Raw genomic sequence first — 12,490 nt, 5'->3', positions numbered from 1 at the left:
AAAGAGGGTTGTCATTTGTAATCATGTTTCCCCTTAAACCAGTTCCTTTAAGACTAATAGTAACCAAAGAAGATAGATTAACAAAAGAAAAAAATGAGCTTGGCGCGATGAAAGCCATGTTTGTAAGATGAAAAACATGCTCTGTCAAAGATGTTGCATTTTGCAAATGTAGCAGCTTTTTCAAAGTAACTTTTTGCATCCACTTTAAATCTTCACTCATTGATAGGTCAAGTAACACTAACTTAGAAAGGTGTGAGATATAGGAAGAAACTTCACCTTGAATCTCAGTATGTCAGCTAAAGCTAAGTTGAGGTGTGTATGAGATTCATAAAAGCACCAAACTAAGATGATAATTGAGTTGGGAATAACCTATATATCATGAGCAAGGTTGAGTAGGTAATAATTTTCCATTTAAGTTTGAATTATAAAAAAACTCAGTAGGTAATAATTCAAGGTTAAGCATTAATAATATCTCCAATGTTTTGTAAAAGCCAAAAACACCTTGAATTTCTTTTTTGGATATATAGCTGCCCATTTTATCTGACCTAAACAACAATTAAAATGTCTATGGTGGTATAATCATATGTGAATGCATTGTTTCAATCATATGTGAAACAAAGATGGATTTCCTATGAATTTAATGAGGTTTCATTTCAAACAACCAGTTTGATCTTCTGAAATATTCAAAGAAATATCAGCAACCAACCGTTGTTATACGCTCTATCAAGAACATTTGTGTTTCATGAGCATATCCCCAACCAAGGTAACTAAGCTGATTTACTCTGATAAGAAACTGGGAATTTTATCGCATTGTTGTCTAGCAGCATCAGTTTCTTCTGTGTCCATCTTATGTTGCCATCATATAGAGTAGTGAATGATTAAAATGTATGTGGTTGTATAATCATATAGAGGGCTCATCTTTTCAAATCTAAAGTAGTGAATGAGTTGTGTCAGTCATAAAGTAAAGATGGATTTTAAACAACCATGCAATGCTTTTGATATCTGAAATCTTTGATTTGCAGGATGAATTGTCTGAGGAGAATGGATCAGATTTTGCTACGTCCTACTGCAAAAATCTTTGATTTGCACAGGTGCATTTTATTGAAGAGAATAGTGGCTGTCTTATAACCGACTGTAACAAGTAACAGTGCTCTAACAAGAATGCATAAAGAACTTCGGTGCCACTCACGTTTTCTTGTCCCAATCCGACAACAACCTTCGAGCTTCATTCACAAATTCCATGATGACAATGTTACTGAGAAGAAGAACAACCTCGTATTTGCGAAATCTCACAACAAAAACAACAACCCAACAAGGTGGTTGTGATAAAGATCAAAACTTTACTCAAATTCTCAATGAAATTTGCACAATTACTCGAACTAAACCATGTTGGGAGCATACCCTTTTATCACGATACCCATTTTTCAATTTCTCAAACCCTAATTTCTTCCTCCTTTATCACAATCATCAGAAAAATTCATTCCTTTCCCTTCGTTTCCTTCATTGGCTCTCACTTCACATTGTGGTTTCTCACCTGATCAATCTTCATGTGATGTTCTTTTTGATGCTCTTGTTGATGCTGGTGCTTGCAAAGCTGCAAAATTATTGCTTGGTTATCCTCATTTCATTCCAAAGAATGCTTCTTTGGAGTGTTACATTCGATGTCTTAGCAACGGTGGAATGGTTGAGGAAGCATTTGATGTGTTTGTTAGTTTGAAAAAGGTTGGATTTTTACCATCTGTGTCTACTTTTAATGTGTCTTTGTTAGCTTGTTTGAAAGTTGGTAGGACTGATTTGGTTTGGAAATTGTATGAACATATGCTTGAATCTGGTGCTGTAGCTACTAGCTAGTATTGATGTTGAATGCTGAGGGATTTAGGGTTTTTAATGATCTCAAGGATAGAGGGTATTTTCCAGATAATATTATGTATACAACAGTGAACAAAGGTCTTTGTGATATAGGGTGGTTTGGTGAGGCCAGGAAGTTGTGGTTTGAGATGATTCATAAAGGACTTGTTCCGAATGAGTACAAGGAAGCTCTACGAGGAGATGTGTGGTAGAGGTTATGCAGAAAGTGTGGTTAGTTACACAACAATGATTTCGGGTCTGTGTTTGCATGGAAAGACTGATGAAGCTCTGAGCTTGTTTCATGAAATGTCTCGAAAGGGCATTGCTCGTGATTTGATCAGTTACAACTCTCTAATCAATGGCCTTTGCCAGAAAGGTGAGCTAGTTAAGGCTACTGATTTGTTGCACGAGCTTCTCGCACATGGTTTAGAACCATCAGTTTCTTCATTTACTCCTCTCATAAAAAAACTTTGTGAAGTGGGAGACATTGAGGGTGCAAAGAGATTGTTGAAAGATATGCACGATAGGCATTTGGAGCCAATTGCTAGTGCACATGATTATATTATAATTGGGTTATTGTAAAGAAGGAAATCTTACACATGGTATGGAATGGTTGCTATTTGCTAAACATGCTGAGTTGGAAGCTGAAACCCAAGGAGCAGACATTTGAGGATCTGATTGACAGTCTAACACAAGAAGATAGGTTAGATGATATTTTGATTGTTTTAGATTTAATGTTTAGAGAAGGATATATTATAGACTCAAAGAAAGCCTAATTCATTCTTTTTGGTCAGTAAATTTAGCAAAGAGAATTTCCATTTTCCTAATTTGTGTTTGGAGGAGCTCGTATAAAGAAATTGATATAACTGATTATGTTGTTTGTATCTTCCATGTACTCAATAAAATGATGATTTTTTTTGGAATACATGAAGCTGTCATCATCTTGATGTTTTCCATTGTAAAGTCTTCCTAATTTGTAACATGTCTGCCTTTTCTAGATAAAGTACTTCTCACTTTCTTGATTATGGACATTTGTTTCTGTTAGGATTTCTAAATTTGTGGTCTTTTTTTATCTAAAGAAGCTATTTACCTCGCAGTAAACTTTGTAGACATATTAATTTCAATGAAATTTCCACTCTCTCACAAAGAGCAATAGAACTTGGAATGGAACAGATGAACTACACAAGCCTGAAATGTGATAGAAATATTAGTTTAAATTTTGTCAATTGTGGATTGAATTGGGTATAATTTTCTAGTTAATCATAATTTTGTCAATTGGTTTCTAATTATGCATGGAAAAAGTTTGGACATAGCTGAGCTATTTTCAGTTACTCAGGGTTCATTTCAGGAGGGGTTTGTGGATACACACAACCAATAAAGCTCTTCGCACGTAGGAACAATATGTACTATGTAGCTTTTATTAGAATTGTTTTGTTCATATACTTAATTGAATTTGTGTTGCTATTTGTTTTTATAGTTAGACTTATTGTACAGGTTTCTTTTTTGAGCATACTTATTTTGATTAATGGCATTTCTGCTTCCTTTTAAAAAAAAAAAATGACACTACTTCTTACTTTTCGTTTTGTTCAGTTTTTAAGTTTTTTTCTCAAGAACTTCAGTCTTTATGTGTTATATGAAGAAGCTTGGTTGATCTATAAGCTTTTCTATCAGTATTACCATTGATGTCAACAACTTATGCACTACTCTTTTGTTATCTGAAATCAATTATTACATGTTCATATGTTATCATAGTAGTAAGTCATTTGTCTGCAGTGCTGAGGTCTGTGATTCAAATCTTTGCAACGTCATCCTGCTGTGATTGTGAGGGTCAGAGCACCAAAATCAGCTGCAAAAATTTCTTCTTATGGAATGATGGTATGTTCCTTTTTTTGCTTCATATTTTGTTAACAACAAGGATTTATTCCAGCACCGGAAAACTCGTAACCTTGCTTTCACTTTAGGAATCGTCCATAAGGTTACTATGTTTCAGTAACTCGTAAATGCCAATATAACTCCCTTTGTCTCAGATTAAATGTTACATTTGGGTTGTGCGCAGTTCTTAAGGAAATGATTAGCCGAGTTGATTTTAATAGTAAAATGAGTATCATTTACTAAAACATCTTTATTAATCGTAGTTTGTGGAGTAGTTAAGTGGATTGAAATTAATAAATAATGGTATATTAGTGAAAAAATAATGAATAATGAATACACAATCAGACATCCGACACCATATTTTATACACTCAGTTGGATTTATTGACAATTTCCAGTCACCTCGGAATGCATGCACATATAGGATCGACAATTTTACTAGCAAATCAGAATTTTCGAAAATCGCTAATGTTCTATGAAAGTCTATTTAATACAAAGTTTTTGCAAATTTCAGCTATAACGATACTAAAGGTTTTGAAGGGATTCCAATTATAATATTTCCCTTGAATAACTGACCAAATTCATTGCAAAACAATATTAATGCAATTATCTATTATTCACATGATGTGAGTAACTATACCATGATACCCTTAATGCATTTAAAGTAATTAGATTTTGAAATTCTTCCCACTAACAAAATCCTTCAACCTTGGAAAAAAGGTGAAGTTGGACATTCAAAGCCTTATTCTTATTATATATATTACATTTTTCTTTCATACATGATTAATGGAAGAATAACAAACCCTATTGAAAAGATACTTCCCCCTCCCCCAAAATTTTGGTATTCATCAAGATGCTTTTATTTCGGACCGTAGACTTCTTTCAATCAGTGATCAACAGATTTCTCAAAATTGGAGTTGGATCTCATGGTATACTCTGCAACAAGCTTAGCAAAAGATGATGACTTATCCTCTAGCAATGTTGTTGGGGAGTCATACTCCTCAATAATTCCTACACCAATACACAACATCAGAAAACGAAACACCAAGGAACAAAAGATATTGAAAGTATAATGAAAAATAACAGTTTTCTTCCAAACCTTGACTAAGAAGTAGAACCATATCACTGTCAAGAACAGAAGTTATTCGATGCGCAATGGTAATGACTGTAGAGTCAGTGAAATGCAGTCTAAGAGTTTGCTGAATCAAATTATCTGTAGCTGTATCAACTGATGCAGTGGCTTCATCAAGCACCAAAATCTTGCTCTTCTTAAGTAGAACCCTACCTAGGCAAACCAACTGCCTCTGACCCATGCTCCAATTCTCACCATTCTCGCTAACTACAAAAGCATCAACTTCCATATTAGCAGTAAGTTCATGAGTAGAAATACTATATTCTCCTTCTGGACTTAAATATAAGCAAAAAAGTACCAGAGAGTCTAAATTTGGACCGAATTCATCTACCTTTTTGCTTATTTACCTTTGAAGGAGTATTTATGTTCAACAAAATTAGAAGACAAACCTGAAGAGTCGAGCTTTCCTTCTTTCTTTCTAACTTCATCTCCCAGTTGACACTTATCCAAGGCCTATTTTAAGGAATGTAAACAAGAATTTGAAGAACAATTACAAGGATAATATATTGGACAGAACCAAGTGTCAGTGTTTTTGCATTTTTTATCAATAACTAAAGAACACCAACTCACCTCCCATATTTGTTCATCATTGTACTCTTCCAGAGGGTCAATATTACTTCTCACAGTCCCCTCAAACATTGTTGGATCCTGCGGAATAATGCTTAGTCTAGACCTCAAATCATGCAGTCCAATTGTAGATATGTTGATGCTGTCAATGATAACTTTCCCAGCAGTAGGTTCAACGATTCGGAAAAGTGTTTGTATAAGAGTTGATTTGCCACTACCTGTTCTACCAACGATGCCTGTTTTCATTCCTCCACGAAATGAGCAAGTCAGACCACGCAACACGAGTGGAAGATGTGGAGCATATCGAACCTTTATCATGGCCACAAATCATTACAAATGGTTAAATGGAGCATAAACACCTTATAAAAAAATTATGCTACAGAGTATGTTGTACACAATGCTACAGAGAACCTTTTCTATTCAGAAGCCAATTTCTAACCATTTCGGAAAAGAGAAATTAGCATGAGTTTCATAAATCAATTGGCCACAAAATGAAATAAAAAAAATAAAAAAGGCAACAACACGAAGAAAAAGTCCCGTCACCTGCAAGTTTTGTATATCAACCTCGCCATATGCTGGCCAAGAAGGATCTGGTCTATTTTCTTCTTCTGAAATAAGGGACGGCTCACTAGAAATGGCCGTATACTGAAGTAACCTTTCTACCGATATAATTTTGTTCTCCAGATTGCAAAAATTCCATATCACCCAAGTTTGCATTATGTTTAAATTTAGACCATAGGTAACGGCTAGACCAGCAATGCCTTAAAAAATCAGAAAAAAGATACAAGCGAAACAAATAAGCTCAACTCCTCATTACATAAAAAGTAGATTCTGATTGATATATGGTCCCAGATTTGAAATAGGTACCTGGATTTATGATTCCAGGTGGAATCGATATCAAGAATATCAAGGAAAAGGCAAATGTGAAGGAAGACAACATATCTAAACGAAAGCATAGCCATTCCATAGCAGCCGCGATATTGAACTTTGGCCGAGAATACCCATCAGTCAGTTTCATATTTGTTTCATGGAATCTTGACTGTTTATCAAAGCTTCTAATGGTTGAAGTACCGGATATTGTTTCGGCAAAGTGTTGAATGATCGGTGCTTTGCATACTCCGCTTAAACGTGATAGTTCACGGGCTGATGGCAAATAATATCGCTGTAGATTACAAGTTCCAAAGTTGTTAAGCATCACCATATAAGTCTAATGAAGTTAAATTTGCAAAATAAAAAAATGTGCCAACTTATTATCAAAGCTTAGACACGGTTGATTGTCCAAATAATACATTAATACCTGATACCAAATGCTAATGGCAATCACGGGTACAAACACCATGAAAACTTGCCATGCAACTTGAGACATCACTATTATAATTCCTATAAGCTGGATCAAGGAGAAAGCAAATGAGCCAATTTGATACGGTATGTCTGTATCCACTGCACTTTGGTCGGTTGAAGCCAGAAAAACAAGAAAGAGGAAGAAAGTGATAAAAAATAAAAAATAAAAGAAGCGACAAAGTATTATATACTTAAAGAATTATAGTGATTGAATACAACTGGCATACTCTATTAAGGATTCGTCCACTTGGAGTAGAATCAAAAAATGACATAGGGGCGCGAAAAATGCACAGGTGCATTTTATTGAAGAGAATAGTGGCTGTCTTATAACCGACTGTAACAAGTAACAGTGCTCTAACAAGAATGCATAAAGAACTTCCAATGGCCAAACCAACATAGACTTCAATAAGAGTTGTTCCTTCAACGGGTGCCTCCACGTCGGCTGAGATGGGAGTTGCCCAAGCCATCCAATAGTTGCTTCCAATTTGAAGAGCTTGAAAAAGAATCTGAGCCAATAATATGAACGGTACGAGAGCTCCTCCATATGCAGTTGTGATATACTTCCAATAGACTGAAAATCCAACTTTACCTTTCTCCCTTTCTTCTTCTTGAACAAGTTGGCCTTTTGGTTCTCCTTTATCACCATTTTGCTCATCTTTGTTTACCTCTTTGTGAATGCCGGCAGTATTTACAGCTTTTTCTAAGATACTTATTTCATTAGATGTTTTTCCTCCATCCAATGATTCAAGTGTAGACATAGCGTCTCTGTGTGCGCCGATGAGTTCCATAAAATCGGTCCCAATGTTGAGCAGATTGGCATACTTTCCACTTTGAGTAATTTTTCCATCTTTCATGACCTATAACAGGGGCCATAAAAGAGGTTAAAAGAAAACCGATCCATCATTTTAAATTAATGACAATAGAATTACGATAAATACTCACCAATATAAGGTCAGCAGTAGGTAAGAACTCCACTTGATGAGTAACATAAACAACTGTTTTTGAACTTAAAACACCCAGCAAGCATTCCTGTGACAAAATTAAAACAAACAATTTCACTTACTAAAATAATTAAACAAGTGTCATGCTGTTGGAATAACTACATTTCAAAAGAGTTAAACTAAGAATTATTTGTAGGTTATCAAATCGAGATTCGAGTCATGAATCAGAAGACATTCGTTCCCCAATTGTGAATCAACTCTTATTATGAATCGTAAGATACAATACCAATAAAAATGACATTCAGTGACATAACAAAATTATAATCTGATACATCATATATGAACATCAAAATAATTCAAGTCATATATGAAATTATAAAAGAAAAATGGTGCGTTATACAAAGTTGACTAAAAAAAAAATGTGCTTAGCTACACTAAGTTTAGGCAGTGATTCATTAAATGGATCGGGATTCATCATAGTGAATCCGCATATCATGTTCACATAGATAGACACTAGAAATTCACATCATATGAGTTCAATTAAGTATTGAATCAAGATATGACTTGCATAAATCGTAAGATACTGATAACTAATGTTTAGTATGCACAAAAAGTAAAATAATCAAGTTAATAATACACTACATTATAAACAAAACACAGAAAGTGAGTTACCTTGAAAAGGTGAGATCCTGTATGAGCATCCACAGCACTAAAAGGATCATCAAATAGATAGATATCAGCATCTTGGTAAAGAGCGCGAGCAATTTGTATTCTTTGTTTCTGTCCACCACTCAAATTTATCCCACGTTCGCCTATAACCGTCTGATCACCAAATGACAAGATTTCCAGATCCTTCTTTAAGGAACATGCTTCAAGTACCTTCTCATACCTTTCCCTAACCATGAGTTCACCAAACAATATATTCTCCTCTATCTTGCCACTTTGAATCCATGGTGATTGAGCAACATAAGCCTTTGTTCCACAAACCTTAAGGAAGCCAGATATCTTTGGTACTTCTCCCAATACACAAGAAAGTAAAGTAGACTTGCCTGATCCAACTGTACCACAAACAGCAACCTTCATGCCTTGAAAAACTCTGAGATTTATGTTCTGCAAAGTTGGATTAGCTGAAGATAAATCCCAAGAAAAATTCCCATCAACCACTTCAATGGCGGTATCAGAACTTCCGGGAGGAAGCTTTTCAACAACATCTGATTGCAAGTCATCGAGACGAAGGAACGAAGAGATCCTATCGAGAGAAACTTTAGTCTGTGCTATCATTGAAATAAAATCTGGAAGATGATAAATAGGCTCTTGAAGTATCCTGATTGTTGCAAGTGCTGAAAGAATCTTCCCTGATTCAAGTGGGATCCCTATAAGCATACAAGTACCAAAAGTAACCACTGATACCAATGTAGGTGCACCCCAAAAGACAAATGTAGTCAAGGCTGAAGTATAAAGAAACTTTTTCAACCACCCTTGTTCGGCATCCCTAAGCTCAGTTATTTTAGATAGAAACTTCATTTCCCATCCTTGTAGTTTGAGGATCCTCATGTTCCTTAAAACTTCAGATGTTGTCTTCATTCTTGTATCCTTTGACTCCATCAACTTATTTTGAAACTTCTCTTGTAATGATCCCAGGGGAACATTTGCCAGCATAACAATGATAGTAGTAACAAAAGCAGAAATGGAAGCAAGCCCCAAATTTTTATACAAAATGAACAACGCCAATGTAACTTGCAAAACTACTAACCACAAATCATGTATGTACCAACTGAAAACACCGATTCTTTCAGCATCAACAGTCATGAAATTGATTATTTCTCCAGAAGTGTGGCATTGTCTTGATTGACATGAAAGTGTTAAGGCTTTGTTATATATCATAGTGACAAGCAGTGCTCGGAATCGAAGTCCGATTTGCTTCAACCTAAAGTACCAATGCATTTGTGTTACGCATTCTACAATCTTTGCAATGAAAAATGCAGAAACCAACACATAGCCTTGATTCTCATATAACCTTCTTCCATCAAGATATTGAACAAAAGAATCAATAAGATAAGGACCAACATACGAAGCTAAAGTGTATAACAATGCAAGAAAAGCAGTGACAAGAATCTCTTTCCACACAGAGATTAACAATGACTTAACCAACTTAAGTGTAGTTACTCTATTAACTGCACCACAATCAGCTTCAAGTTTATCTCTAAAAGTTGGAAAAGCTCCAACCACACTATCTCCACTATCTAGCTGAGGAATATCCTCAAGGTCTAAGGTTTTCTTATTGCCAAATGCTATAAGGGGTCCCACCCAAGTGAAAGTGAGAAGGCTCAAAATTCCAGCATTTGAAAAAGGAGTAACAGTGTCGCTCCCTTTAGTCTCTTTTAACTCTAAGGGATTAACATTTCCATTACCATTATCACCATTCAAAAGAGTTTCTTGAATAGTTTTGTCACTTTCTTCACTCTCATTTCTCACAAAATACCCTACATAACAGAAGAACAAACCAACACAAAAAGACACTACATCAGAAACCAAGCATTGAGCAGTTAACTCAATGTGATTGTCATACAGAACAACAATGTCAACAACAAAGCAATAACATGAAACAAAGAGATAGAAGACACACCAAGTTCTGAAGAAGATTGGAAACCTTTTTATTTGACCAGAACTAAAGAACAAAAAGAATCCTTTATGGAAGCAAACACAAATAAGACACCAAGAAACTGTTTTTAAAGCTAAATCAAAAAGGGTAACAAGTTTTTCTTCTGACCAACCACTTGCATACCAGTAAAAGTAATTAAAAAGAAACAGTACAAAATTGAAAGAAGAAAAAACAATAGAACAAAACTTTGTCACTTTAAACAAAATATTATTGGATTTCTCCTCATACTCATTCACAACACAAGTAGCGACATGTTTCCAAAGCCATGCCACTAAAACCGCAAGAAGAAAAAGTATATGAAGGGTACTAGATAACCCATGAAGGAAAATGGGTTTAAGAAGAAAATCAGTGGCAAGGTTCATGAGTGAAGTGGAAGACAAAACAAACAACATAGTTATAAATTATACAATGAATTAGAAACTAAAATAAAAATTGGATTTTTTTTTTTGTTATATTGAGATTCCATGAAGAAAAGGGTGTAGTTGGATATTATGAAAGATGAAATATTTGAGGTTATAAAGGTTGCAAAAGTCAAAAAGTAGAGAGTCAAAGGTTAACTTGGTCACCAAGATTTGAGTATTTAATTGAAGGATTAGTTGAAAGAAGAAGCTAAGAAATGTGTCAAAAAGAGTTGAAGAGAAAATGTGGAAAGAGACAAAAACATTAAGATACTGAGAAAGAGACAGAAACTAAAAATTAATTAATGGAGAAGATGGGATTGAAATGGCTTATAATAATGTGACATACAGGTTATGTTGTGTTGTGTGTATAAAGTAAGGTTATAGTTAATATAAAACTATGCAAGGGTAGAATTTAATATATTACATGAAAGAATTGATATACTAAAAGCATATTCTTTGAATGTTGTCATTTTAGCAGTTGTTTGAATCTTCATCTCCATCCATGTGCTTTTCTTGTGTCTCAATGAGACAATGACATTTCACCATGAATGAATTTATGGAAGATATAACTCAGATCCTCTAGATTTGCACGTGACTGTGGTTCCCCATCGAGCTTTCAAACACAGCTTACTTTTTTACTTGAATCTGAAACAGCAGTAACAGACCAACATTCATGCTTGGATCGATATCGTTATATCTGCACACATGCTTTAAAGTTAATGAGGTTTATTCCACAATGGTAATTTAACTTGCATATCTTACTGCTAAAATTATATGAATCTAAGTAACCGCGAATAAGGACCAAAAAAGCCAAAAAAAAGTATTCCTGCTACTGCAAAGACAAACACAAATAGTTTCCAAAAACAGCTTCATTAGGAATGAAAAAACAACATAAATGGTAATTTACAAACATTCATTTAAGGCCGAAAAAATACCAATTTGCTGAATTTAGCAGGCGGACAGGGATGACCACAGACGGACGGAGGCAAACCATCAGCGAGATGCACATGGTTGAGACTGAAATGAGATGCAACGCAAACACATAGTGGATAGGGAACACATCAGAACAGGATGATTACAGACAAACCAAGCACTACATGGCCACAACAGAGCAGGAGCCAGACAGTGGCTGAGGTGATTATGCAGATCTCAACAGTAACTGTCACGACCCAATTCCTGGTCATGACTGCCGCACAGGCTACCACTAACTAACAATGTGTTTAGCCTGGCAAGCCTAATACACTATACACTATAACAAATATACTCTATAACAAATATACTGTTAAGAGTCTCACATCGGTTGCGATATGGCCTGACTAAGTGTTTATAAACTAGAGGCAATCCTCACTTTACAAGCCGGTTTTGTAAGGTTGAGTTAGGCCCAATACTCATTTCTAAGATGGTATCAGAGCCTATACTCATTTCTAGTATATAAACACTTAGTCAGACCATCTCTCAACCGATAATGATTAGGGAATCAGAGTCACTTAGTTGTCTAAGTGTTGGTTAATTAACAACAAAGTATATAAAAACTATTTTATCAATGGTACAACTCAAAAGAGAAATTGCATCAAACTCAAATCATAAAATATATAATAACAATCAAATCTCACACATGGATATCTACAAACATATCTGCAATTAAACATAATAAAAACTTTTCGTGTATCTCTTATAATTTAATTCATTCCACTATGGCATACAATCATACACACATAACACATAAA

The 12,490-nt window shown here is 34.9% G+C and overlaps 1 protein-coding gene and 1 pseudogene across 3 annotated transcripts; one reads left to right on the top strand and one right to left on the bottom strand.

Moving 5' to 3' along the window:
• The first annotated feature begins 1,043 nt into the window (after positions 1-1,043).
• On the top strand, positions 1,044-2,700 carry LOC123922879 (annotated as a pseudogene).
• Positions 2,701-4,236: 1,536 nt separating this feature from the next.
• On the bottom strand, positions 4,237-11,465 carry LOC123881489 (ABC transporter C family member 3-like). Of its 3 annotated transcripts, XM_045930187.1 has the most exons (11): positions 11,188-11,465; positions 8,373-10,183; positions 7,702-7,788; positions 6,987-7,616; positions 6,716-6,880; positions 6,286-6,580; positions 5,962-6,179; positions 5,422-5,727; positions 5,241-5,304; positions 4,819-5,058; positions 4,237-4,730 (listed from the first exon to the last, which is right to left on the bottom strand). In XM_045930187.1, the coding sequence occupies exons 1-11, from the start codon at positions 11,261-11,263 to the stop codon at positions 4,606-4,608; spliced, it is 4,017 nt and encodes a 1,338-aa protein (XP_045786143.1). In that variant the 5' UTR covers positions 11,264-11,465; the 3' UTR covers positions 4,237-4,605. The 3 variants fall into 3 exon arrangements, 2 of the variants coding, with proteins under 2 accessions (XP_045786143.1, XP_045786142.1); XM_045930186.1 differs by lacking the exon at positions 11,188-11,465 and having other exon boundaries at positions 8,373-10,860; XR_006799479.1 differs by lacking the exons at positions 4,237-4,730; positions 11,188-11,465 and having other exon boundaries at positions 4,981-5,058; positions 5,422-5,499; positions 5,637-5,727; positions 8,373-10,865.
• Positions 11,466-12,490: the final 1,025 nt, after the last annotated feature.

Source organism: Trifolium pratense, linkage group LG4 (genome assembly GCF_020283565.1).
Source record: "Trifolium pratense cultivar HEN17-A07 linkage group LG4, ARS_RC_1.1, whole genome shotgun sequence".
In the NCBI taxonomy this organism is placed as follows: domain Eukaryota; kingdom Viridiplantae; phylum Streptophyta; class Magnoliopsida; order Fabales; family Fabaceae; genus Trifolium; species Trifolium pratense.
The sequence above is the reverse complement of the archived record's forward strand: the minus strand, read 5'-3'. Positions and strand labels throughout refer to the sequence as shown.